The 25389-nt window shown below is 36.4% G+C and overlaps 2 protein-coding genes across 5 annotated transcripts in view; one reads left to right on the forward strand and one right to left on the reverse strand.

The window, feature by feature from the left end:
- The window catches only part of col4a6 (collagen, type IV, alpha 6), a 73169-nt gene extending 63858 nt beyond the window's left edge, over positions 1-9311 (reverse strand). For all 3 annotated transcript variants that reach the window (XM_046851606.1, XM_046851605.1, XM_046851604.1), the window contains exons 1-3: positions 9059-9311; positions 8785-8891; positions 8582-8627 (exon numbers count right to left, since the gene is read on the reverse strand). In XM_046851606.1, coding sequence (XP_046707562.1) covers positions 8582-8627; positions 8785-8795 — 57 coding nt within the window. In that variant the 5' untranslated portion in view covers positions 8796-8891; positions 9059-9311. The remainder of the gene's footprint in view (positions 1-8581; positions 8628-8784; positions 8892-9058) is intronic.
- Positions 9312-10287: 976 nt separating this feature from the next.
- Positions 10288-25389, forward strand: part of col4a5 (collagen, type IV, alpha 5 (Alport syndrome)) — a 44552-nt gene continuing 29450 nt past the window's right edge. For both annotated transcript variants that reach the window (XM_046851359.1, XM_046851360.1), the window contains exon 1: positions 10288-10563. In XM_046851359.1, coding sequence (XP_046707315.1) covers positions 10474-10563 — 90 coding nt within the window. In that variant the 5' untranslated portion in view covers positions 10288-10473. The remainder of the gene's footprint in view (positions 10564-25389) is intronic.

A 25389-nucleotide genomic window follows, 5' to 3' on the forward strand; every position in this document is an offset into this window, starting at 1 on the left:
AGCATTACTGAAGCAAATCAATGAACAACTTCAAAGTTACTTCACAGTTAATGCAAAAGTTTCTGTTTAACTAAAGGCCCCTCAATGCCCATTTGAGATAATTGCTCATAGATTTTGTCACAGTCAGGGACACAGGATTGCAGATAGACACACATGTAAATCAACTGAAGCCACCTTCATTTTCTCACTTTATACTAGACAGGGAACCTATCTGAATGTTGAAGAAACAATTAATAACTTTGTATAAATATAGTAAACATTAATATGCTGGTAAATCTTTTACCCACTGTCTTAATTCAATGTACAGTAACGCTTATTTAATGGCAGGTTCACAAAGGATTATAAATTCTGATGCAATTCAGGGTATATAATGTGGAATCTTAAAGGTACTGGCTAAATTACACAAAAGATCTTTTTCTGCATCTGAAATGCACAGCTGGCCCAGGACACATACATGACCTCATGTGTTTCTTTATTTATATCTCAAGGTTTTTTCCCATAGTAAACTAAGTTTTTTTAGATTTACTGACATTAGTCAGTTAAATGTATAAACAGCTTGGCTGTAAAAGCATATCTCAAAGCACAGGATTCAAACAAGACATTACGTTTATAAATTTGCAAGCATATAGTGTACATTTCCTTCCAAACAGAGAGCAAACTAAACAGTGACTTCCCTTTACTAAAAAAAAGAGAATTGCATCTTATAGAAGACCTGCCTCAAACAAGTATAAATACAGGTGACAGGAACCTTTTTAGGAAATCCCTGTGGACAAACACATGTTTTGTCTTACTAACTTGCTCCAGTCCTGATAAACAAATTTCTCCAAAAACCTTGTGTTAAACAGTTTTGGACTACTTAGTAAGACAGTTCAGACAAAGTTAAGGCATTAACAGAGTAATGCTGGGTTTTTTTAACTTTCTTCAAAAGTCTGAGAAGAATGAAAACTGGGAAGAAGCCGCCAGAGCCATGCACGATATCATCTTTGCCGAGACAAGAAGGAGGCCCAGGGCTGGAAAAAAAACACTTCAGAACTTCTACTGTACCTGAGGCCCATTACTAAATCTGTTTAGAGATTCTGGTCATAACATGAATAAGGGGAACAAAAAATAGGAGGAGCATGATGAACAAACTGATAGTGAAATATAGAAGGTGGTCTAAAATGTCCTCTGCTGTATGAAGCAGCTGTAGATTTTTTCAGCCGATTGTCCTGCATTCGAACTTTAATAGTGCTTTTAATGATTTGAAGAAGGATTAGATATGGATTTTGGAACCCAGGCACTTTATTTCAATGATCTGCAAACCACTTATGAGAGAATTTCCTAATTGCATTGAGGGCTTTTCCAAAAAGATAAAAGAACATCTGGCCATGATGCTAGTGATGACATATTTTTAACGGTTGCTTTTTTGGAATTTACTGAAATGACATAATGTAGGTTAGATTATTATTTTGGGGGATTTACTATGTATTACTCATTCCTTATCTCTGCACCTCTCACTGCAGGCTATGACATCATATTAATGACTTGATTTACGAATATCATAACTGTTTTTTTTCTCACATACCCAGAAGGGAAATGGGAAAGAGGTGAGTGAGGCATGTACAGCTATTTTGGTATTTATAGCAGAGGGCTGCTTTAAAGGTCAGAAAGCCTGAAAAGTATTCTACCTGCTGGAGAAGGAAGTACAGAGGAAGAATGGGAATGCATAAAGTATTTCTAGTGAACAAGATGGGCAAAAAGAATAGGACAAATAATAAACTAAGCACCAAGCATGAGTGTGTTCTCTGTTTACTTAACTCCCTTTGGTTTGTTGTCAGTCCTTATTGTAAAACATTTTTTAAATCTATCTACAAAGATTTTCACTCCCAGATTACATTGGAGATAGATTTGTCTTACCTAGCAACACTATTAACCTGCAGTATAGATGACTAACAAATGAAAAGGAAACTGATTTCTGGAAGGCAGCACTGACAATGAGTATGAAATAAATACACACTATAACCTTCACGGGTCTCAAATCTTCACCCAAATATACACCTATTGGAGATTTCGCATTGACATTTTGAATAGAGCTCTGCATCACCATCACCATTACCATCTGAGAGACTAACATCTGAAAGAACTGTGCTTTACCTCCACAGATGTGTGGAATCTGTGCAATGTGCACCGATGCTGTTCATTATGTTTTTTATTACACTTTATTATATATTACCTATTACCTATATAACCTGTGTATACGTAGGGTTAACTATCTTTATATATTTACCCATTTTATGAGAACATTTTTCGAGTGAAATGGAGGAGGGATACACAGGTGAGGTTCGGCAAGTTTGCTAAAGATTGCAGACTAAGCTGAGGCCTGTCCCGTTACACATCTTTGAATGCCATCATGCAAATGCCATCAGGAGAATGTGTGTCTGCAGGGCATGAATGCTGCAGGGGAAAATGCCTCACTGCCTTCATTTCTCACATCTAAACAACCCTGTAGTGTAGTGAAGAGAGCACAGACCTCTGTGGTTAAATTTTATGGACTTCAGTGAAATTTTAACCACTGCTACCACTTCACATTATTGACAAATATCAGTATAATGATAGCTTAAAAAGCTGTTATTACTGTCCTGAACTGTTTATTTACAACTTCTTTTGGAATATACTGTATGTTTAGTGGCCAGTTTGAGCAAACTGAAGTTTTTGACATACAGCATGTTAACTTTTTTTAAATTATTATTTCAATTGACATAATAGTGGAAATCACCCTCATTGTCTAATGAAGCTATTACTTTTATAGTAACTATTTAGGCATTAAAGGTGGAAGTCTCAGGGGGTGCAAAGGGTATAAAATAAAATGCTCTAATGACACCAATAAATATATAATGGTGCATAGTTAACTCATCAGACTAATATTTGAATAGCTTTATGGATTGTATGAATGTGTTCATATAATTAATATGAACAATAATCATTAGGGTCTGTGAACTTTTACACTAAAAGTAACTTCTAATCAAATTTTTTTTGAGCATTAAAGCTCTTTTTTCAAATTCAGATTTTAACAGCGTAAATCAGTGATGTTATAAAAAATCAGTCGTTTCAATCTTTATAATATAACCTACCCATTTCTTTAGTCTGTCTTTTCACAGTCACTGCACCTGAGTGCTTTTCACCTACAACATTTTTTTTATAACAACAAAAACATCTCCTGAACAGACTTGTAGATTAACACAGCGGAACTGAGAAAGGTTTCATATATATATATATATATATATATATATATATATATATATATATATATATATATATATATGTATGCATATATGCACAGTATACATAGTGCAGATGTTACAGACAAATGAACTATAAAGAAATTGGGGGTAAAGTGATGAATGAAATTGGGAGCGGTGAACAAGGGAATGGACAACATTAGACAAGGGCAAACAGAGGCGGTAAAGGAAGAACGGATTCAATGAAAAGATGGAATAAGAGAAAGAAATGGGCACTAATCCATGTAAGCGGTGATAGTAGAAGCTCTGTTTGACTGACGACATTTTAAAAGGGGATCTAGGCATGTACTTACAGCACTTTCATGAAAAGATAAATGTCACTGTATCTTACCCTGTGGAATGTTTTTCCAAATAAGACTTGGAAAAAACCCCAAGGCAACCGTTTCTTTCTCTGCTCTCTGCTCCAGTCCTCTGTTTGCCCTCACATGTCAACTGTCACATGTCACATGTGTAACTTTTCCTTCTCAGTTTGTGATGAAAACCCATTAGATTAGGTTGGACGAATGGCTCCCTCATACCAACAAGTTAAAGTTTTACATGCATGCTTCAATTATAACACCATCTGTTCTTTTCTAATCTCTGCTGTTCAAGAAGACATTTAAAAACTGGTAAAGAATTATACATGTTCTCCAATGCTATTTTTCTCTTAATTAGTTCCCAGTGTACTTTGTTTGATTTGACCGCTGATTTTCTTTTGATTATTTCAACATTGAAGTAGGGGAGGACTCTCAAGCTTGAACCAGAAAAACATACAACATCTAATAACAGGTTACTAACCCTCTATTCAGCTTCTGAATAATTTCAGATTTAGTATATACTGTGAAAAAGAGTCCAAAAATCCAAGTGAGGAAAATATAGATTTTTAGAAATAAGGAACAAGCATAAATATGGATGCATGCGTCTTCCATTTGCAATATGAGTGAGTGTAAATGACCAAACAATAAAGAAAGAGAGAGAGAGAGAGAGAGAGAGAGAGAGAGAGAGAGAGAGAGAGAGAGAGAGAGAAAGGGATAAAAATAAAGACTGCGTAAACGGAATGAGGTCAGGAAAATTCTAGTCCTATGGGTATCTATATTAATTATATTAATTATAATAAATCTTATTTTCTATATATAGAAACTATATTTTAGTTTTACAGTTTACAATGTTAAATATATTTGTTAAGCCATAACCACATTGGTGCCTGAAGAGTAATTTGTACTCTTTAATTAGTAAAGTAATTACTAATTACTATAATTATAACAAGCTGCAGCACTATTCAGGGACACAATAAAGTGAAGAATTTCAGAATTATTAATGCTGGAGTAGATTTAAACTGTAAACGTTCTTAACCCCATACTACATGATTTTTTCTGAATAGGATATTCTGGTCTATCAGAAACATGTAAACTTTCTAGTTTTCTTAGAAGAAAAAAAAGCATTGTGTAAGCTTGTGATTTTTACCTTCTTCATTAGAAGCATCACACTAAACGTAGTCTACTACAAAAAGTCCATAAAACTTTCTCTTTATACAGTTATGGCTTTATCTAGTACTGCATGTTCACTCTGCAAGGACATGGCCATTTAAGGATGAAAACCTTCACAAGAGGTCATGTTGTATTTATGGGGTTAACAATCACCTCATTCCTAGTTATAATAATGTCTGTCTGATAATAAAAGTAAGAATGAAAGAGATAGGAAAAGGAGTGGCAGACAAGAAAAGGATTAAGGATGTGCAAATCAGCCATCGTGGTGGCCGATGCTAGTTGATGAGGGAAGTAGTAAGTCAATGAAAGGTTCACTGCTACATTTAAAGTTATGAAAGCAGTTACATCTGCTTTTACAACCTTTAACATAAAGAGCAGACAATGACCAATCTATAACCATTTAGCCATAAAGGTGTGAGAAGTGCTGGCTGATGGCAGGAGTTTTGAATAGACTGAAACACAACTCAAAACCTCAGGGCAGAGCTATACCTAGGAGCGGCACTAACAAATCACACTAGCTTTAGAAAGCCTTCGTTTAACCTGAGGAGTGTTCTAGGAAAGTGACACCTGCAGCAAGATAGAAAATCTCTCAACAAGTTCTGCCAGGCAGCCCTGGAATTTTCCCTGTTCATAGGAAGGGGGAGTCACCGGAGATAAGACCTGACTACCTAAACAGTCCATACACAAGAATATCTAAGCATCTTGGGTCTGAGGCAGTGACAGCTTTGGGAAAGTGTGAAAAATGTTTGTGATAAGGGATGGTCAGTTTGCCCTTGTTTACTGTAAATTCTTATTTATCTCTCCTCTCCCACCACAAGTATGGCTTTCTCAGAAGAGCACTCACACACTACACAGTTTAGTAGTATGTGTGTCATTCAGAAGAAGTCTTATTGTGGTCAGGTTTCAGATTTTAATACCTTTTTCCAAAGATTTGTGAGATTTAAGTCTACAGTACTCACAGGTACCTAACTAGAAACAGTCTCACTACATACCCTTACTGATTCTAAATGTCAGTTTTCTCACTAATACTTAGTAGTGCGTATAGTCATTAAAACAGTTGTAAAGACAAGACTAAATGTTACTTTAATATAATAAAAAACATTTAAATTTTATTCTAAATTATATCAGCAAAGTATATTGTAATAGTCAGTATAATAAAGGAGTCTAAATACATCTTGTGTAAATAATTAATGTAGACATATTAAAGTATTAAAGCCAAATCAACAAAAACAATTTCACAATGCTTTAACAAGAGAATATACCTTAACAGATGTATGATAGTGTGTGCCTGAATGTGTGAGTGTTAGTGAGCATGTTAGATGAGATCAAGAAAAAAGATTATCTTATGCATATTATCTTATCATTTGATGTAATGCTTTGATCACACTGTATCGTTTCTCGGTTGAAAAGCAGCTGATTTTTATTTTTTTTACATCATTGCTTTTTTTCAAGACGTATATGATAAGTTAATCTTAATAAATCTTCTATCATGTTCATCTTTTAAAAGTACAGACACGTGTGGACACATAGCCCTGGACTATTCTTGTAAGTCTTGAAAAAACTCGAGACATCGATCTTGCATATGTAATAAACAACACCTTAAAGAAAAAAAGGTGGACAGAGCATCGAACCAACATTACTGGAACTGAATGCCTAAAAAAACATTATATCCAAATGTCATGAAAGATAGTCAGTAAGGATGAGTTTGGACATACTATATGGTCAAAATTTTTTTTTTTTATGTTATAGAATTTATTGAACAATCCTATTTTATTTTGACAATGCCTATGTGCATTATGAACACAGGGTCTGCGAATGGTGGTGTAGAAGAACTCGAGCAGCTTGCACAGAGCCCTGAACAATTTGTGTCAATTTGTCCCATGTCAGTGCCTGTTGAACAATACCTCACTCATGCTTTTATTTTAAAGCATGCTCCAAAATCTAATAGAAATCCTTTGGATCTTTTCATGGAAGCTTTTCAAAATATTTAGGAGTACCTTCTATCAATGATCAATGGTTATTATTTCATTTCTGGGTTCTGGGCTTAGTGGCCTGATGTTGTCTGATATATAATGACACTTGAGAAAACATTTTCTTGTCTAACAGTATTATTGGTGACTTACTAGCGACTCATTATTATTACATAGCCATCTAGAGCATAATCATTTACACTTTGCCTTATACAGGGTAAGTCATATTGTGTCCAGACATCCTTAGTAAACAAAGTAAATAAAGTGTATTTCAAGGATTATAAGCTATAAAATCATTACTAATAAAGATGTGAAAAAGACTACCACCACCATCTTCATTATCATCATCATCTTCATAATTATTGTCCCTCATGGCTGTAAGAAGTGAACATTTAGAAATAAATTTGTATGAAAATTAGCGGCCTCTGGCTTTATGTGGCAGAACTGCAGGAAAGCCCCTGTAAACGCATTGCTATTTTTAATTTAGTTAAAAATGACTTTGGGAAATTTCTTATTGATTCACAATTTTTTAATTGCATTTTTTGGCAACATAATTTTCCAATTTTTTTTTTTTTTTTTTTTGGGGGATTAATTCCCATGTGATGTTAGTCTGGCATAAGCTGTGAAGGAGTCCTTTTGCATTTAAGAATTACAAGCTAAAAATAAAAAAATTGAAATAAAAATAGAATTACTATTGATTTAGATGTAACTTTTTTAAAATGCTACAACAGACCATCTTGTACATTTGTTCTGTGCTGTCATTCAACTAAAGCTTTAATGGTAGTTTTGGACACTAAACTTTAACCCTAGCCCACACATGATTTACACTGTCATATTATTACCATTCTGTCAACATCTGTATGCACAGCCCCTGTTTTGATCTAAAGAACATGTGGTTTTGTCTCACTCTTACATCCATGCGCTGTATGTGTGTTTGGATTGAATGATAATACTAAAAAACTCACAAAAAACCAACAGCTGGCTATAACATTGTGACAACCTAAAAATGATATTTGTATACATTAGTAATTGACCAAGAAATATATCTAGCTGCAAAAGTCACCACAGAAAGAGCAGATATTGTAACAAGACATTTGTAATCTCATGTGGTCAGCTCCTATGGGTGTGAGAGTCCTGATATCCTTTTACATATTCATTAGAAGAAGATTGAATGTGACATTTGTGAATTTGTGGTGCTAATCAGAGTACTCTGTTTAAAATTACATTATGAGGTATTAATTAAGGCAAATTGTGATCTAAAATGTGATTATCTTATAACTATTGGCACTATACTTTTGTCAAGGGAAAAAATAATATAAAATAAATATGGAAAAGGAAGCACTTTCAACATTGACTAAAAGTTGAATGTGAATATTATGCATTATTCAATAATGAAGTTAGTTTATTTAGTTTAATGATTGTACGCTTTGCATAATCAGGACTGCAGGCATGCAGGATTGTAAACTGTAGGCTTTAAAAGTAATGTTAATGACAAAAAAAAATCTGATTGACAAATATGCCCTTGAATGTGTCATCATTTCCGTTTGTCAGACCACGTGCATACTGTGATTGATCAAATCGCAGAGAAGTGCTGATACTGAACCACAGGGTATAGAAATATCAATAATAATAAACAACCAACATACCAACCAAATGCCTTAAAAAAAGCACATTTTAATTTAAAAGCAGAGATATGACATAAAATAAGTAACAATATTTACAGGGGAAGTTACAATGTTGTTGTTTTTTTTATACTGTATTGTAAAAGCTCCTCGAGACAGGACTATGTTTGAAGATTATTATTATTAATGCAGTGTTGATGGTCTGTACGTCGCAATGATCACACTAATAATTAAAGCGTACTTACTGCGTATGTAGAGTCCAAAGACAAGACAACAGTGAAAACCCAAAACCTGCCAAAGAGAACAAACGCATGAAGGTGAATCTGTCGATCATCTAAGCGCGTATCCGATCATCAGCGCTTCCTGCGCACGAGACCATCGCTACTATGTCGTCATTATATAAAATAAACAAGTTATTATGATGCAATAAAAAAAACAGAGCTCATACCAAAGCTTCATTGTGTGATCTATGAGAAAACTTTTAGGTGGCGGGTCTGCTCGGTCCACCAGCGAGCAGTGGCTTCAGATCTGCTCCGTGCTTGTGGTGCGGTTCATCTGCAACCAACCAACCCAAAGACACGCACACACACACACACACACACCAGAATGTTTATACATCTACACACGGCTTAATAACTGATTACCTGCGGAACACCTCTGACGGTTGCAGGACCTACATGCACAGGGGATCTTTGTGAATTTTGAGGAAAAGTTCAACTCACCGATCTCACCGTGTCCTGAAACCCGCGGTGTCGCTGCCTGACTCAGAAAAACGCTCACCGCGCTCCGTGTGGCGCTGCGGCGTGGGGGCGGGGCTTACAGCTGTCAATCACACCCTGCACGCTTACAAAGCGGAGTAGTACTTCTGTTATCTCCTGCATACTTTTACTCCTGTCTTCTCTAATCCTTATATTACAGATAACAGCGACGATTCAAACATTACCCAAACTCTTCTTACACACCTGCAATAACAATAACAATATTTATAGGCACAATATGTTTATCTATCTATCTATCTATCTATCTATCTATCTATCTATCTATCTATCTATCTATCTATCTATCTATCTATCTATCTATCTATCTATCTATCTATGCAGTGAATCCAAAATAAAATACAACTAGTTTTTATCGTCATGGTTAATGATGGACTAATGATACTGTTGGTGATGAGAAATAATGTGAACTGTTACCAGTGCTGGAAAAAAATAGACCAGGAGTCAATAATAAACTGTGGGCAAACATAGTAACCTCATCTACACAATTAAATACAGTTAAAGCAAGGTAGATATGAATAACACATAAAACAATTGATCCCACTTTTCCTTCCACAAACTCCTAATTAACTTAAATCATAAAGGAACTGAGATGTCTAGATTTAATTATTTTACTATTATTATATTATTAACACTAATTAACGACACGTTTTATATAGATTCTATCTATCTATCTATCTATCTATCTATCTATCTATCTATCTATCTATCTATCTATCTATCTATCTATCTATCTATCTATCTCCTATAGTTATAGGGATCATAACTGAGGAAATTATCACTAGATTTAATTAACAATATTTATAGGTACGATATGTTTATCTATCTATCTATCTATCTATCTATCTATCTATCTATTTATCTATCTATCTATCTATCTATCTATCTATCTATCTATCTATCTATCTATCTATCTATCTATCTATCTATCTATGTCCTGGGAATCATAACTGAGGAAATGATCACTAGATTTAATTAACAGTATATATTTTTTATTTATCTATCTATCTAAAAAACTATTTCTGGTCAAATTGTTGGATTTGAACTTTTCTGTATGAAGCAAAAGCGGCTGCAGGGAACTTTAGGAATATCTTTAGGAACTATCTGGATTAAAAGGAGGAGTAACAGGAAAGTAGTCCGGCCCCGCAGGTTAAGGCGTCAGAGAAAAAGTTGAGATCGCAGTAGGCAGAGGTCCTATGCCTGAACAGCCTGGTGACTCTAGAAGAATCCGCCTTTATAGTTTAGAGGGGAAAAAAAACACCAGCAGAATTACCGTAAAATTATCTGGGGAATATGAGAAGATCCACATGCGCTCGAGGTCGTAATTGTCGCTGTTGAGAGGGTGGATTGTTAAAAAGAAAATGAATAAAAAGTTCAAGAGTTTGCAGAACCTGGTCGCGGTGCTACTCTTCATATCTCTGTCCGTAGGGGTTAAGCAGTCCGAGTCGGCGGTGAGTAGCTTTGCATTTCTCTGTATGTGTAATTACACTGACATTAATCTTATATATATATATATATATATATATATATATATATATATATATATATATAAATATATTCATTTGCAGCGCGTTTTTTTTGCGGACGGCGCGCGAGAACAGAGCACCGACGCACGCGCGTCTGGGCTGCAGTTTATAAATAGAGGTGGTTTGGCATACTTTTGAAAAGTGTATGCATTTTGTTTTTTATTCAAATTGTAATAAATATACTATAGTGTTCAATCGCAGGAATGCTGGGAAAACTAGTAGTATCCCTCTGCTTTTGACACGGAGAAATGGATAAAAGACGGCTCTGGAGTTGCAATGCAGCGCATCCTATTCTACAAAGATCGCTCGTGCGCGGCATGTGCAAACACGCAGAGTCTCTGTTTTACTCATTTCTGCTGAAAACCTGAGGTCCAGATCTGAGCCAAAAGATTTGCAAATTCATGACCTAATGGTGTTAGTAAAAAAGAACACTTTATAAATCAAAGTGTTAAAAAAACGAATAAAAATTAAATTAAATAACGGTATGTTTCCTGGGGAAATGTAAATAATTAATTGACAGATAAATAAATAAATAAATGCGAAACGTTTTTGCGGTTTTTTTTAACGCAAAGGTTTTAACGCAGCTTTGGATTGGTTCAGAGTTTTAAAAATGCAGCTGCATCAATCATATGTTAGTTTTGCTTTAAACGTTACTTCATTTTTAATTGAATATGATGCGCCTTGGCATGCCACGATCTGATCATAGACACACACTTCATCTTCATCATCCATCAAGCCCAGGCAACTGACCTATAAGATTAACCAAACCCACACATTTTACAAATATTTTCCTAAAAATGTTTTATTTAAAAAAAATGTACATGATCAGGTGGTGGATCTTCTATGCATTGATGTTATTAATGATCAAATGTATATCCAGTAGTCTTTTTCTTGGCATGAGAAACATCAAGAAGACGCCATGTTTTGTGAGACGCTCCGATCACCAGAGAAACAGATCAATTGCTTTATGACTTACAAGCATACACTTTTATATAGGAATTGTAATGCATTGATCTTGCCGGTGAATCGGGTTGCATATAACGACTCTCATCACTGATGGACTGTAGGAATGTACCGGATCTCCTTTAAGCAATCCAAAGAACGCTTTCACTGATTTCTCTGGTTTCATGGAGGAGGATTCAGGTAAGGCATTAGCAGAGGCATATAGATCTGTCTCCGCCCCCTTTACTCAACAGGTTGGTGCAGTAAAGGAAACTTACTTACAGTTGTGTGTGTAAACAATTACAGGCCTTTACGCAGTGTACTGTATTGTCAGTGTATGTTTGAGTGATGCCAGTGTGTGCTACTATGAAAGCAGTGTGTGGTGCCAGGTATTCATGCAGGGAGCTACTCAAGGCTGTGTGCAGCTCAAGCAGGTCCCTCTTTTCAAAAAAGGCATGCAAGTGGAATAGGAGGTATGGAACTGTAAAACTGAATGTTTTGATATCACAGACAACAATCCAGACATGTAAACAGAAGGAAGGACTAGCTGTAAGCACTCCGGTTTGTCATGTAAAGAAGGTCCAAGTCGTCATTGTAAACTATTAAACATTTTGTTGCTAAGAGTGGATTTTGTCAGTTCAGGCAAAGTATCATGTAAGCACACCCAAAGCTGCAAATAATAAGGCTCTGGTCTGTTCTATGTGGTTAGTGGATATTATTTCAGAGGGATGTTTCACAGGAAACCATGGGCTGCATGTCATGTGTCAGCTAGATCTCAACATCTCAACATTCACAGCCAGTGAGGATTACCTCTTAGTGTGGGAACTTACACCCCCCTTTTTTTTGGAATGCCAATGTCTTTTAACTCAGTCCAGGGTGGAATGTGTGCTCATGATTCCACCCTACTGTCTCTGTGAGGCGATGCCATCTAGTGGACTTTCAGTTTTCCAGCAAATCACCTGGAATCTAATTTGGGCTAAATTACATGGGGAAAAGAGACTTTTTGGGGGCAAGTTTGGGTGTTGTTTAAATCAGATTTGGGCTATAGAGCTGTTGTGTGAAGTACATTTGTTGATTGAAATCAGTGCTTGCCAGGTGAAGGTGTTCTGCTGTAATGCACATCATAAGGGTCTCCTTTGAACCTGTCACACATGAGGAAGCCTGTAACCACCTTACTTCAACAATGCTTGTGTGTGTATGTGTACGCTTGTGTGTGAGCCACATGCCATAGGCTCACATATTATATTATATAATATAATAATATAATATTTATAATAATTATATATTTGACTTTTGTTTTGGACAGTAAATATAATTTATATATGAAGCATATTTTTATATGAATTGTTTATTTAAAACGTTCCTTTCCTTCATTCTCTGCTAATCTATTGCTTTTGGTAGACAGTGAATAAAAATATAATTTTATTATTTATGAAAATATAATCTATAGGAGGGCTTTTGCATTTTGTGATACTCCAAACAAGTTTACAAACATGTGCACTCACATGCTTAAATGCATGTACATATTTTTGTCCAATTTCTTTTAAATAGCTGTATGTGCACATGTGTGTACACGAGTGGAGTGTGCTGTTTATCTGTGTGTTTGTGTAGAGAGCAGACTGTCACGTGTAGGACTACAATAAAAAGGTACAGACCAGGAGGAATGAGTCCCCGACATCAGCTATCTCTGTTCATAGCCAAAACAACCATTCAGGTTGAAGATATGCACCCAGACAGGGGTGATGACAAGGCCAGGGTTCGTGAGTTTGGCCTCTTTCATTTTCTAGATATATTCATCTTAAGCAACTGTTTAATCTTGGTCGGGGTCATGAGGGATCTTGGGAACACCGGACATGACGCGATGTCACATGCTGTACAGGACACCAGTCCATTACAAGTCACCTAAAGTGCAAAATATTTTACAAAAAATTCCATCTCAACTAACAGAAGTAGGATCACACTGCTTTTTCACAGCCATCCATGCGGGGAATATCTTTCCATCTTCCAAAACACAAGTCCTGATGTCTCTCAGTGAGGCATTCACTGTGTTAAGTCGGGTTCTGCTTTTTTGAATAGGAGTCATGCTGGAAAGGATCAATTCTTTATTCTTATATATATATATATATATATATATATATATATATATATATATATATATTTCAGATTTCAGCTGATTCTTGCAATGCCTTAGTTCTTTACATTGGCCTTAAGCCTAATCTCACATGGAATGTTTGTCTGCGTGGTACAGTGTAGCCCATGATCATCTAAACAGTATGCACTAAGGGCCAAATTGTGAATCTTTCACTGCTTAACATTCTAATGTAAAGGCTTTCTTGGAAACACTGGGCACGAAGCAGGAATGGATAGGACGCCACTTTATCCCAGAGCGTCACACACACTTATTCGCACCTAGGGGTAATTTACAGTAGAATACACGTACCGGCATGTTTTATTTTTCTTTTTTTTCTGGAAACAAGGTGGAGTAAAACAAGAAAGCTCAGAGTATGACAGGATTGAAGCTCAGACCCTTGAGCTGTGAGGCTGCAAGGGTTATCTATTGTCCCCCTGTGCCACACTATAAAAACAACAATAATTTAAGAATTTTTATTGGTTTCCTGCCAAATCCCCCCCACTAGCCAACTCTCACTTTTTAGACAACAGTTAATAACCACTGTGGTGGCTTAAGGCTGAACACATTTCCTCCAAGGAACATAAAACCTGTCGACCACAACTTTTCCGACTTTTCAAACACACTTAGAAGAAAGCTCAACCTGTCCACATGCATTCGCTCACTATTAGCCAGAGTGGTTGACAGGGGAAAGGGGAGTATGCCATCTCACCCATACAGTATTACGAGAGCCTCTTTTTATTTTGCATTGTTCTTATGATTCCACCAGGACATACCAAGCCAACCAGCACATCTTATGTGCTCATACAAGGGTAATGTTTTATTTTAATTTTTTTTTACTTAAAATGACTTCAGAGATGTTGATGATTAGCTTGTGTTGCTGTGATTGACAGGGAAAAAAGAGTCCTGCATATCAAAGGAATCACGCCATCTCATCCAAGCATGAATAACTTTACTCTCTTAGCGTCCCAATCATGCATGACGGGGGATATGAACATAAGTAATGTATTTTGAGATAAATAGAGACATGCTGTAAAAACAGATCCTTCATGGTTACCTTAAAAAAAAAAGGTAGTATTGAATAGACTCTCATGACCAGTGGTATTATTGTATTATCAGTATTGTGGCAGCTGTAAGTGGTATTCAAATTTGTGTTTACTTTGTTTGATTAAGAAATCAGTGATTTTAATGGTTTAATGCAGATTCTGGGCTGAAAGAAGAAAATCTTTAACATTTTTATTTTATTTTCATTTTATTGACTTTGGCAGTGTGTAGAACACTTCTGCCTATGCTTCTGCCTTTTCACTCGCAGTTTTTTCAATGTATTGATAAATTAAGCTCCCACTGATTCTACATTATAGTGAGTTCTAATCCTAACCCTAACATCCCCCAAATTTAATAGGAAATATTGTCTCTTGTGAAACTTGTTTTTTGTGAACCTGGTCATCTGCAGTAAATGTAAATTTAAATTGGGGACTGCCGGTTTCATGGATTTTTGTACTGTAATTTAACTATTAGATGCTTCTTATCAAAATTTACAAACATGTGCTTTCGCTATTTGTAGAGGATCTAATGGCTACCAACTGGCACAATGTGTAAATTCAGTACAGTTTAATAATGTGTGTGTTTGTGTGTGTGATTGTGAGTTTTCTGTGGTGTGGTGTGAAAGGCCTGCAAATGCAAGGTGATGTTTTATAGCCAGTTAAGTGTTTATGTAGCTAATTACTTCAGTCTTCCTCTCTCACATCACCAATAAACCCCCACCACCACCACTAACACACACACTCACAAATGCACATTGAGATCGATTTGTTTTTCGGAAGTTTGGTTTGAATGTTAAATCATAATCCGTGGTGTGAGACTAGGAGGTTTGTTTCACCACACAAAGACTGTTTGTACTAGACACGATTAGGTGATCAATTTATGTGTGTGGAATGAGACAGACTCTCACAATATCATTATTTTAAAGGAGTGCTTAATTTGTTCTTTTAAATTTGCTTAGACATTTTCTTTCCTGTATGACTTTGTCTTTTACCAGCACTATTTATCTCCTGATCTCAGTCTGAGAATGTTCTTGACCCACACCCACACCTATAGCATCTGGGTACAGAGAGAGAGAGAGAGAGAGAGAGAGATAATGTGTTCTCTATTTCTCATTACTTAGTTCTTACTTATCTCCTGCATTTGTTCCTCGAAATGTGTTGTTCAGCATCCTTCCCAGAGATTGTACACTTCTTATGCCTGATGTTTTAATTTGAAGTTAAATTAACTCCTGTAAAAAGTCACACAAAAAAGACATGACGATAACAACTCAAGACAGACACTGCATAAACACTAGAAAAACACTCCTGTCTGTTGCATCGATCGCAAATTTAATTTCTTTATCGATTTAATGTCATTTGTCATTTGAACTGTGTTTAAGTTGAATCCTTCAGACGAAGTTCTGTGGAGTCAGCAAACTGCATTTTCAACCCATCTGTTAAAATAAAAATGCAAATACTTAAATATTACGTTTTACACCTGGATTAAGATGGAAGTGTTCGATAACTGTGATATTAAAAAAAGATAATTTATAGCAAATTTTGGAATAAATCTACAAAACCTCGTCTAAACGCCAAATGCTAAATCAAATTGTAGCCGCGTGTGAAACACTGCATATGGCAAGCAGAAATAACTTGCTGCAGGAATACCATTTATAATGTATATCAGTGTACCAATGTATATCATTATATTGTCATATTTTGTAGTTATTTTCGACAGTCGTCTTAAAGTTTCTCTATGGAATCTCGTCCTCTTGGTCTATGCTTTTGCTGAGTTTTTATCGCTTAAGATGTTTAACAAGGACAGCTGCACAGCTATAGATATGCTGCCATCCATGCCTGCTGCCTCTAGGCCCCGCACATGGCCCTGGAATCATTTTAAGTGCTTCGAACAAGTCTGTTCAGGTGAGGCTCGTGGTACACAGAGCAGCAGGTCAGAGATGCAGCGTTTGCTCAACATACAGCTGGACAGGAAAGTTCACAAATACGATTGTTTGAATCAGTCACAGAGGTAGAGAGCAGCAGTTAAGGTAAGAATGAAGTCATCAGAATAAAACGGGTCTCATTATAAGGGCACAAACTTTATATCCATTCAACCTTCATAGACAGAATGTTCTTAATATGGGTAAGTGACGGTGTACTTACTGTTTATCATAGTCTGGTGCTGTGCCACAGACCAGATCAGAGGCAGCACAAAAATGTTTCATGTTATTAGTATCTTATTGATGGATGAATCCAGTTTTATCACTTTATTGTTTTAATACTGCTCATGATGTGAACTTCAGTGAGCTGCAGTTGCCCTGTGCCTAATGTCCTATGGATCTTGGCTTCTAGAAGCAAAATGTAAATTTGTAATCATAATAATTGCAGCCAGTTACACATCTATTCTACCTGGATTTACATGTCTATTTAAATGAAGTGTGTTCTAATTATACACTTTTGTGGATTATAAAACATTTGTGGATGCCTGTCCACTGCCGCCATATGTAGGTTTTTGCCAAACTGTTGCCACAAAGTTGGAAACACACAGTTGTATAGAATGTCTGTAGCATATTGGCTGTAGCAATACAATTACTTCCTTCACTTAGTGACCCAAACATGTTTCAGCATGTCAGTGCTTCTGTGCACAAAACGAGGTCTACAAAGACAACTACTTAGGAAGGTTAATGTGGAAGAAGCTCGCTCAAAGCCCTGACCTCAACTCCCCTGAACACCTTATTTGAAATGTGCTCCAGAAATCCAGTCGAAAGCCTTCGCAGAAGATTGAAGGTTTTAAAAAAGTCAAGAAGTAGACCATACTGAGTGTCTTGACGAAGCCCTGACCTCAACCCTGATGTACATCTTTGAGATGAATTGGAATGCTAATTGCACCCCCCAGACCTCCTTACATGGCTTCAGAAAACAGATCTCAGTAATGCTCTTTTGCCTACAAAACCAAAATCTAGTTGAAAACCTTCCCCTGAAGTTCAAAAAGCACACATGGGTTTGATGGTCATTAACCATGATAATCGTTCAGCTATATAGAGTATATATAATTGTGGAAAATGAAATCTATGGTACTAAATGTATTGACATATCATCAAATGATTCAAATGATAGAAACACTATTTAGGAATTGACAGATTTCTAATGGTGTCTTACAAGTTACACTGCCATCCCGTTGGTGCTTCCATTACGTGATCTGGCAACAGAACGGAAACATGTTCCTAGGTGGCTAGTACAATGTGGTTTTGCGATTACATCTTTAATCTGTTTTAGGACAGAGGCTGAACTGACTGCTTGTGAGAACAGCCCGTTATGACGAGACGCTCCTGTACATTCCTGATGGACATGATAGTGATGCTGTGCTGTTGTTTTTTTGCTGTATCAGACTTTTGAGAGGGATGGCATGGCCCACTAGTCTGGGTACTCAGATTTTCAGATGTTGGGTGAGCCACAAAAAATGAGTTCCTATTAAATTTCTCAGTTGTATTTTTCTCTTTTACGTTTATAATTTAATAAGTTCTCCAGTTGCAAGGCAGAATATTACTTATATATATATTTACTTAAACTAAGCTTTTACTACTAAACTTATACTACTACACTAAGCCTAAAGAGCAGGCTGCAGCCCATAAAGCTGTCTGTGGAATATACAGCCATATGTCTAATGCATTAAGGTCTTTCTTCTTATTTATTGTAACTGAGGAGAGGGCTGACAAGTCGCAGTTGAGTGAATGAGTGAAAGAATCAGTGAATTAATGTGTTTGGTCTTGATCTAGATGTCTGTTTCTGCACATAGAGACACACTGTTTCGTCAGAGCTGCAGGGGCAGACCAGACATCTCTCTTAAAGATGTGATATCTGTTTCCTTATCTCTCTCGCTCTGTCTCCACATTTCTCTTTGTCTCACCTGTGAGCAGCTTCTTCCCTGATCCTTTTAAAGTTGAGGATTATTTTCTCAAAGAAACATACAGAGTAGGTTAGTTTAAAACAAATATTTATGTATATATATGTGTGTGTGTGTTTTTGTCTTGTTTTTTAGAATCAACAGCAACTGATAATATAATACAGTCAGCTGGGCCACGCCCTCAGATGCTTAGCGTCCCTGTGAAATTATTCCTGCACAGGAAGTTCAACACATATCGCAACACATATCACAATATATCCCAGTGCCAAGCAGTGTTTTACTCACACATTATATCTGTTTTCTGCTGTCTGGATGTCTCGGCTGCTTTATGTCCAGGTAGTAATTATTTATTTCTGTAGTGACGTGTGGTTTACTGCTTCTAAACTAAATCAAACTACCCATGACATGGCTACATGATTTATTATAATCAGTTGACTTTTTTGTGATATAATCATATAAATGAGTACAGTGTTGTTTTTCTGAACAGATTTGCCACGTGAGATTTGAAATTCTTGACCAACCAGGTTTGTTAATAAAATATTCTGGGGAGTATTGGCAATAAGGTATGTCTTTTCTTTCAGAATCAGCCACTCTGCCTTCAAGTCATGCGTTAATCACATCCTCAACAGGCAATCTAAATGTGAATACTATTGATATCTCGTCTTTCAGTAGAGATTTCACACTTGTCTTGATCAACTCCTGCTGCTTTTCTTTTTTTTTAGCCTTTGTGATCTTTCCCAATCCAGTAATGTATTCCTCTATACCTGATTGTAGACCACTTTTTTGTCAAAAAGAATCTTCCATTTTTTTTCTTCTCTCGAAAAAAAAATCCCAACTTACCCTTATCCTCCACATCACCAGAAGCCAAAACCAGAAAAAGCCACAAAATGGCAATTGCATACTTTCTAACTTTCTTGCGTAATCTGTCCTTCAGCGAATTTTGGTGTTATTTTGGTGAATTTCGGCTGCCTTGCTTTCCTTATTTCTTACATCTGCTACTGCTATTAGAGTGGGTGACAATGCTGATCGTGCCGCCTCTCCTCAAATTGTAGAAGTGAGCAAATATCGACTCTGTTAACTGTAATAGTGTACGGATATCATTCACAAGAGTTTTGTTCCTGTATGTTATATTCGCAATGGAGCAGAAAGTGATTTTGAGTAATAAACTAGTCTTTCACAAGGATAATCTGAGCAAGCTTTGTATCATTAGTCGTAAACTATAAAGCGCTATAAAATGCTTCTGTGCAGCTTTATTTTATGGATAACCCTGCAGAGCGTCCTTCAGCTTCAGCCTTTTCTCACAGCACTTTGGTATCTGAGGTATTCCAGTGCAGAGCCTCCTTTTCTCCTGGAACAACAAATACTTTTTCCCACACATGGCCTTAAAAAAAAAAAAGAAGAAAGAAACAAAACAATAGCTATGACATTTTATTATCACTGATGTTTAGAAACAAAATCCAGACAGGGGAAAAAAACAATATTCATTTTATTATTCATAGTTTAATCTTTTTTTCAATAGCAGGCAAATTTGATTCCGCTGTATATTAAAATATGCTAAATTAAATATCATAAATAAGAACCCAGAAAGAAATGAAAAGGTTTTTATAAGAGGTCTTTGAGCAACTTTTGTTTAATCTGAGCATTGCTATGCGAGGCTTCTTTTAAGTGCAGTAAGTGCAGGATTGACCTGCAGGTTTCAACATGCGCAGGTAGATCAAATCTGATCTGCAGCTCACCACACATTCATAACCCGTAAAGACTGATCTGAAGTCAGCTTTCATTCAGAAATACAATCATTCCACAGATCAGGAAGTGGTCTAAACATATACCATGCGAGACAGAATGCACTGCCCTCATGTGGTTATGTGTAGTTACTGTAGTTATGTGTGCTCTTCAGTTCTGATCTCCTGGCAGATATCTACACACAAATAAGTAGAATATGGTGTTCCTTTAGCCTCTGAGCTCCTCTGAGTTTCACAGTTTTTCTTTCTTCCGAACTTAAGTGCTTTAATCATCAATGTATAGGTTTAATGTCCACTAAATATTTTTTCAAACAAGATGTTTCCTTCTGAATTCAGACATTGGAAGCATTTAAAACTCAAACATGTTTTTCCTGAAGATTTTAAACTACATGATAAAAGTATTTTTAATAAATCTCTTCTCCATGAAATTCAGTAACCACTTTAACAAAATCATTGGCTGGACCTACTCATTTTCTAATTTATGAAGCATTTGAAAGGCAAATGAATAACGAAAAAAAATTTAAAGGTGTCTGTGGATGAATGTATTTGCTTGGATCATTAGGTAGTAAACTGGTTCAGGTGAATCACAATTTTTTTTTTTTTTTGTGGCAGCTGCTCTGAAAAACCTTTTCCTCTTATTTTCCTCAGCTTGTAAAATCCGTTCCAGGTTAGTTTATAACAGAATCCCTCGAAAAAAGTACTGTAGTTCCAGTGTTCAGACTGTACAGCTAGAAACTGTCAAGTAACCCAAGAGGAACCTGTGGGAATGACAGCTAAATGACCCAAAACATATTTTCAGATCATTTTTTTATGACAATGAGCATTATAACAAAGAGCATTCATTTTTTCTGGTTATTAAGCTTTTATCAAGCCATTTTTCATCATGATTTTTCTTTCATCTGGATCTTATTTGAGTATTGGTATCACTGTCATTAAGCTGTTCTTGATGTCCAGGTCTATATTTTGGGATGCTGATTAATCTAAGATGGGCTCACTGTGGATGTTCTGTCCAAACACAGACATTTGAATTATCAGAATAAGCATAAAACAGTAAAAAGTCAGCAAAACCATTTTCTTTCTGCACTACACAATAAAGTGTTTTCTGTAAGGCCATTTTATTGTATTACTTCTCTAATAATCTTTTGTTAGTTTGTTTGTCTTCTGCATCTTACCTTCCTCCCTACCTATCCCTTGGTTCTGTGTTTTTTTTCTCTCTCTCTCATCTGCTTTTGCTATTAGAGCAAAGGGGGCTTTCCTTTCTTTGAACGTCTAGTGTGTGTGTGTGTGTGTGTGTGTGTGTGTGTGTGTGTGTGTGTGTGTGAAATAGGAGTGTGTAGAGGCATTGCTCTAATGCTGATCCCCCTCTCCCAGGAGACGTAAATGTTTATATAATTAACCGGTAAACAGTGGACCTCCTGCCTTCTGCGCAACGTTTTTCCTGCTATGATGGAATTGTGTTGACTGTGTACTTTCCTGATTATTTTTCAGAAAAACATTTTTTGTGCAGATTCATATCCATATTGAAACAGTTATTTGTCATTAAAACGGAATGAGAAGTCTCTGAAACGCAGGTATTCATTTTGCCTCTAAATATCAGTATTATTTACAGGGCATCAAGGCGGTTTCGCTTTCCTGCCATGGCAGCAGTGTGCATATTTCACGTTTCATTATCTCCCAGTGTTTGGGTTCTGTGAGAGATTTATTGTCTCTTACTGACTGACATGGATTCCCCTGATTGAAATGATGTTAAAAAGGTCTTGTTATGGTTATTCAGGTTATAGATCAGGACAATCCTGATGTAGTGTATGAAGTTATTTATTTGACACTATATGACACTACTGTACTAGACATCAACTTTCTGTACTCTGGCAAGAAACACAGCTTTTAAATACCTTTTACTGACAGAAGTGATTACAATAAAAATGCTAAACTTAAGATCATAATTAGTGTCTCACTAGAAAATGCATTTTTGGTAGGACACTCATTTAATTCTAGCACATGTGTCTGTCCTGTTTATAGAATAAACTGTAATGAAACACAAGTGGATGTCTTATTGGCAGTGCACATAAACATACTGTATCATGTCCTGCATACCTGCAGCTCACTGTTCCCTCAGGTTGGGTGTCCTAGCTTTTATTGGTTTGTTGACGGTTTACAATCTGCTGGAGAAGGTCAAACACACAGCTGTAGTTTGTTCATAGAGTCATTATAAGAAACATTTTTTATGTTATAATTTAAAAACTATACTTCATTTAAAGCCTAAAGATGCTCTTTTAATTAATTAATTAATTAATTAATTATTTATTTATTTATTGCTATTATAGTTGCACACCTAGTGTAGTTGAACATTGTAATATATTTCCCCTGTGTGTGTGTGTGTGTGTGTGTGTGTGTGTGTGTGTGTGTGTGTGTGTTGGTGGACTGAGTGATTCCACATGTGGGTCTTGGCCATGTTTGAAGGGTAGAATGATTTATTGAAGGTGATCTCTCTGTGGAGAACAGAGCACACTGCAGGTTCTTTTACTCTCCTATTAAGGACTTCTCCACTGAAGTGCTTTATACTAGAAATGCACATTACACCGTTTTAGTATTGGCCAGTGCTGTATTAATTTTGATTATGTTCTTCTGGAAGGTCCAATTTTTTTTTTAAATAAATCATGGTCTAATAAATACAAGCCAAAGGCAAGCTGTTACACCATGTTCCTGTAATATTGTGCATTCAAAGAATACAAACACGCTTTTCAGTTAAATGTATGGTGGATCCTGCTCTCTTCCGCTTTTCTTTCCCCAGCCTTCTATTCCTCTCTCTTTCTTCCTCACTCTTACTCTGTGACAATTTCTGATTTCTTAGTAAACAACACCTGTGGGAGACTGTAAGCCAAACAGGCTGAGAAAGAGGCTGATGGAGGAGCGAGTTGGATTAGAGATAAAAAAGAAGATGGATGGGAACATGAGAGCGACAGAAAGAGTTAGAGGAGTGTCACTGGCCTTGACTGTAGAGCTTCGTTTTTGGTCAACATGGCTTGAGAACTGGACTGGAATGAGAATTGGCTGCAGTTAATTGGACAGTCTTCTCATACATTGAGTATAAACACATGCACTGATGGCAGGTCACTATCAGGCAATGGTGAGATAGTTCTGATTTCCCCACCAAAGCATGTTTAGATAAACACCAGCACCATCAGTATGAAGTCTGTATACATTTCTTACATGTATTTTGGTTTTGTTTGGAATATTGTGTCGATTTAGTTTTTGGTTTAGACTGGCTTGCTTTGTTTTTTATTGCTATACTGATGTTTTGCCATGTGCAACCACAACATAGATTGACAGATACTTACTAGCGATAACTCAAGAGAAAACTTACAGAATATGATCTAGACTTTCATTTGTAGGAAAGGAACATTTTGAACAGATTAGGTGATTAAAGGATGACTGAGATACATGGTCACTGGTGCAAGTTTTACACCATTTATCACCATCCTGACTTTCCAGGAACAGAAATGAAAGGGGTTTGTGGGAATCCAAAACATTTCACTCCAGTGGAAAGGGTGTTTTCATTGTCTTGACTTCTCAGCAGTATCGCGAAGGAAGAATATTTAGGATGCTGTTTTCCTCCTCATTTGTACAGACCTTGAACCATAAAATGTCATGTAGCGATGAAAGCGATGGTGCTACGGTGTGCAAAAACAAGACTTGGGGTAGAAAAACACTGGACTGGACTGTTTTGGCCAAGAGAAGAAGGAAAGCTATGTGGGTTTTTTGATCTTGAAGTACAGAGTTTAGTACTGAGAGACACTGAACGTTAGATTTATATGAATGCGTTTTATTAGGAGAAGTATGATAGGGATGGTTATCCACTGTCTCTGCATCTTTCTGATCCCTGTTCCTATTTTTGATTACGTTTTTTTTAATGGTCATAGTTCATATTTAGCTATATTATTTATCCAGCTTTTTTTTTCCGGCCCTCTCTTTAATCCTAATTTTCCGGCTTTCTACCAAAAAAAAAGAACACATATCATCTCCAAGTCACTAAATCATTACAAAATGCTTCTCATACACTGTAATGGCACAGTTCATGACCGGCTAATATCCTTTTGTATGACAGGGGAAGGAGAAGGTGATCACCTTGGTCCAGAGTTGAACTATAATTTACATTGATATTACTTTGTAATTCACTCACTATTCCTGTTTAAAATATTTCAACTATTTTCCCACATTATCCACAGTGATGAGCACAGGATTCGTAGCACGTAGCGCATATGTAGTGTAAATCCTCACTGGTTTCACAATTCGATTGGATTATAATTTTCTTGTCAACGTTTCAAATCAATTTGATATTGCGATGCTGTGCATCCTTCATTTTTATTATTACTGCAAATGGATACATTTTCATCAATGAATACAAGCAGACAGCTATATGAACTCCCCTTTTATTTTATTTGCTCCAAAAATGTACACATACCAATTTGTTTATAAAAGTCAGTATATTTTCAGATCTCAGATTTTAACATACTGGGTGCATTTTTTTTTCATTTTGGTGTTTTACCCCTTTCCGCTATTCTAAGGTAGCAACGAATGACATTAGTAGTCTATAATCGATTCTGGTCTATTATTGCATCAATGCTTTACTGTAGCAGTGATTAAAGTGATAAAAGGTAAGTGTGTGATCAGGCCTAAGAACTTTCAGCCTGGCCTCTCTAAAGGCACACACACACACACACACACACACACACACACACACACCATTCAGCCCACTTGACATCAGGGGCATAATCAGACTAAGGTTAATTGTATATAGAGAATGATTAGTCAATTGCAGTGTGTGTGGGATGTATTGTGTCTTGGCTATCAGAGAACAATCAGCGAATGGTCTCTTCATGCGAAACTGGAAGTCAAACTGGCTTTTGTTCTTGCCACCTGCTCCACTGTCTGCTGCACTTGCTGGTTGCCTGTTTCCTCTAAGCATTCAAGCCTACAGCCATTACACGGCAAGGTTGTATGTGTGTGAGGTTG

This window comes from Silurus meridionalis, chromosome 6, assembly GCF_014805685.1.
Source record: "Silurus meridionalis isolate SWU-2019-XX chromosome 6, ASM1480568v1, whole genome shotgun sequence".
Taxonomy (NCBI): Eukaryota; Metazoa; Chordata; class Actinopteri; order Siluriformes; family Siluridae; genus Silurus; species Silurus meridionalis.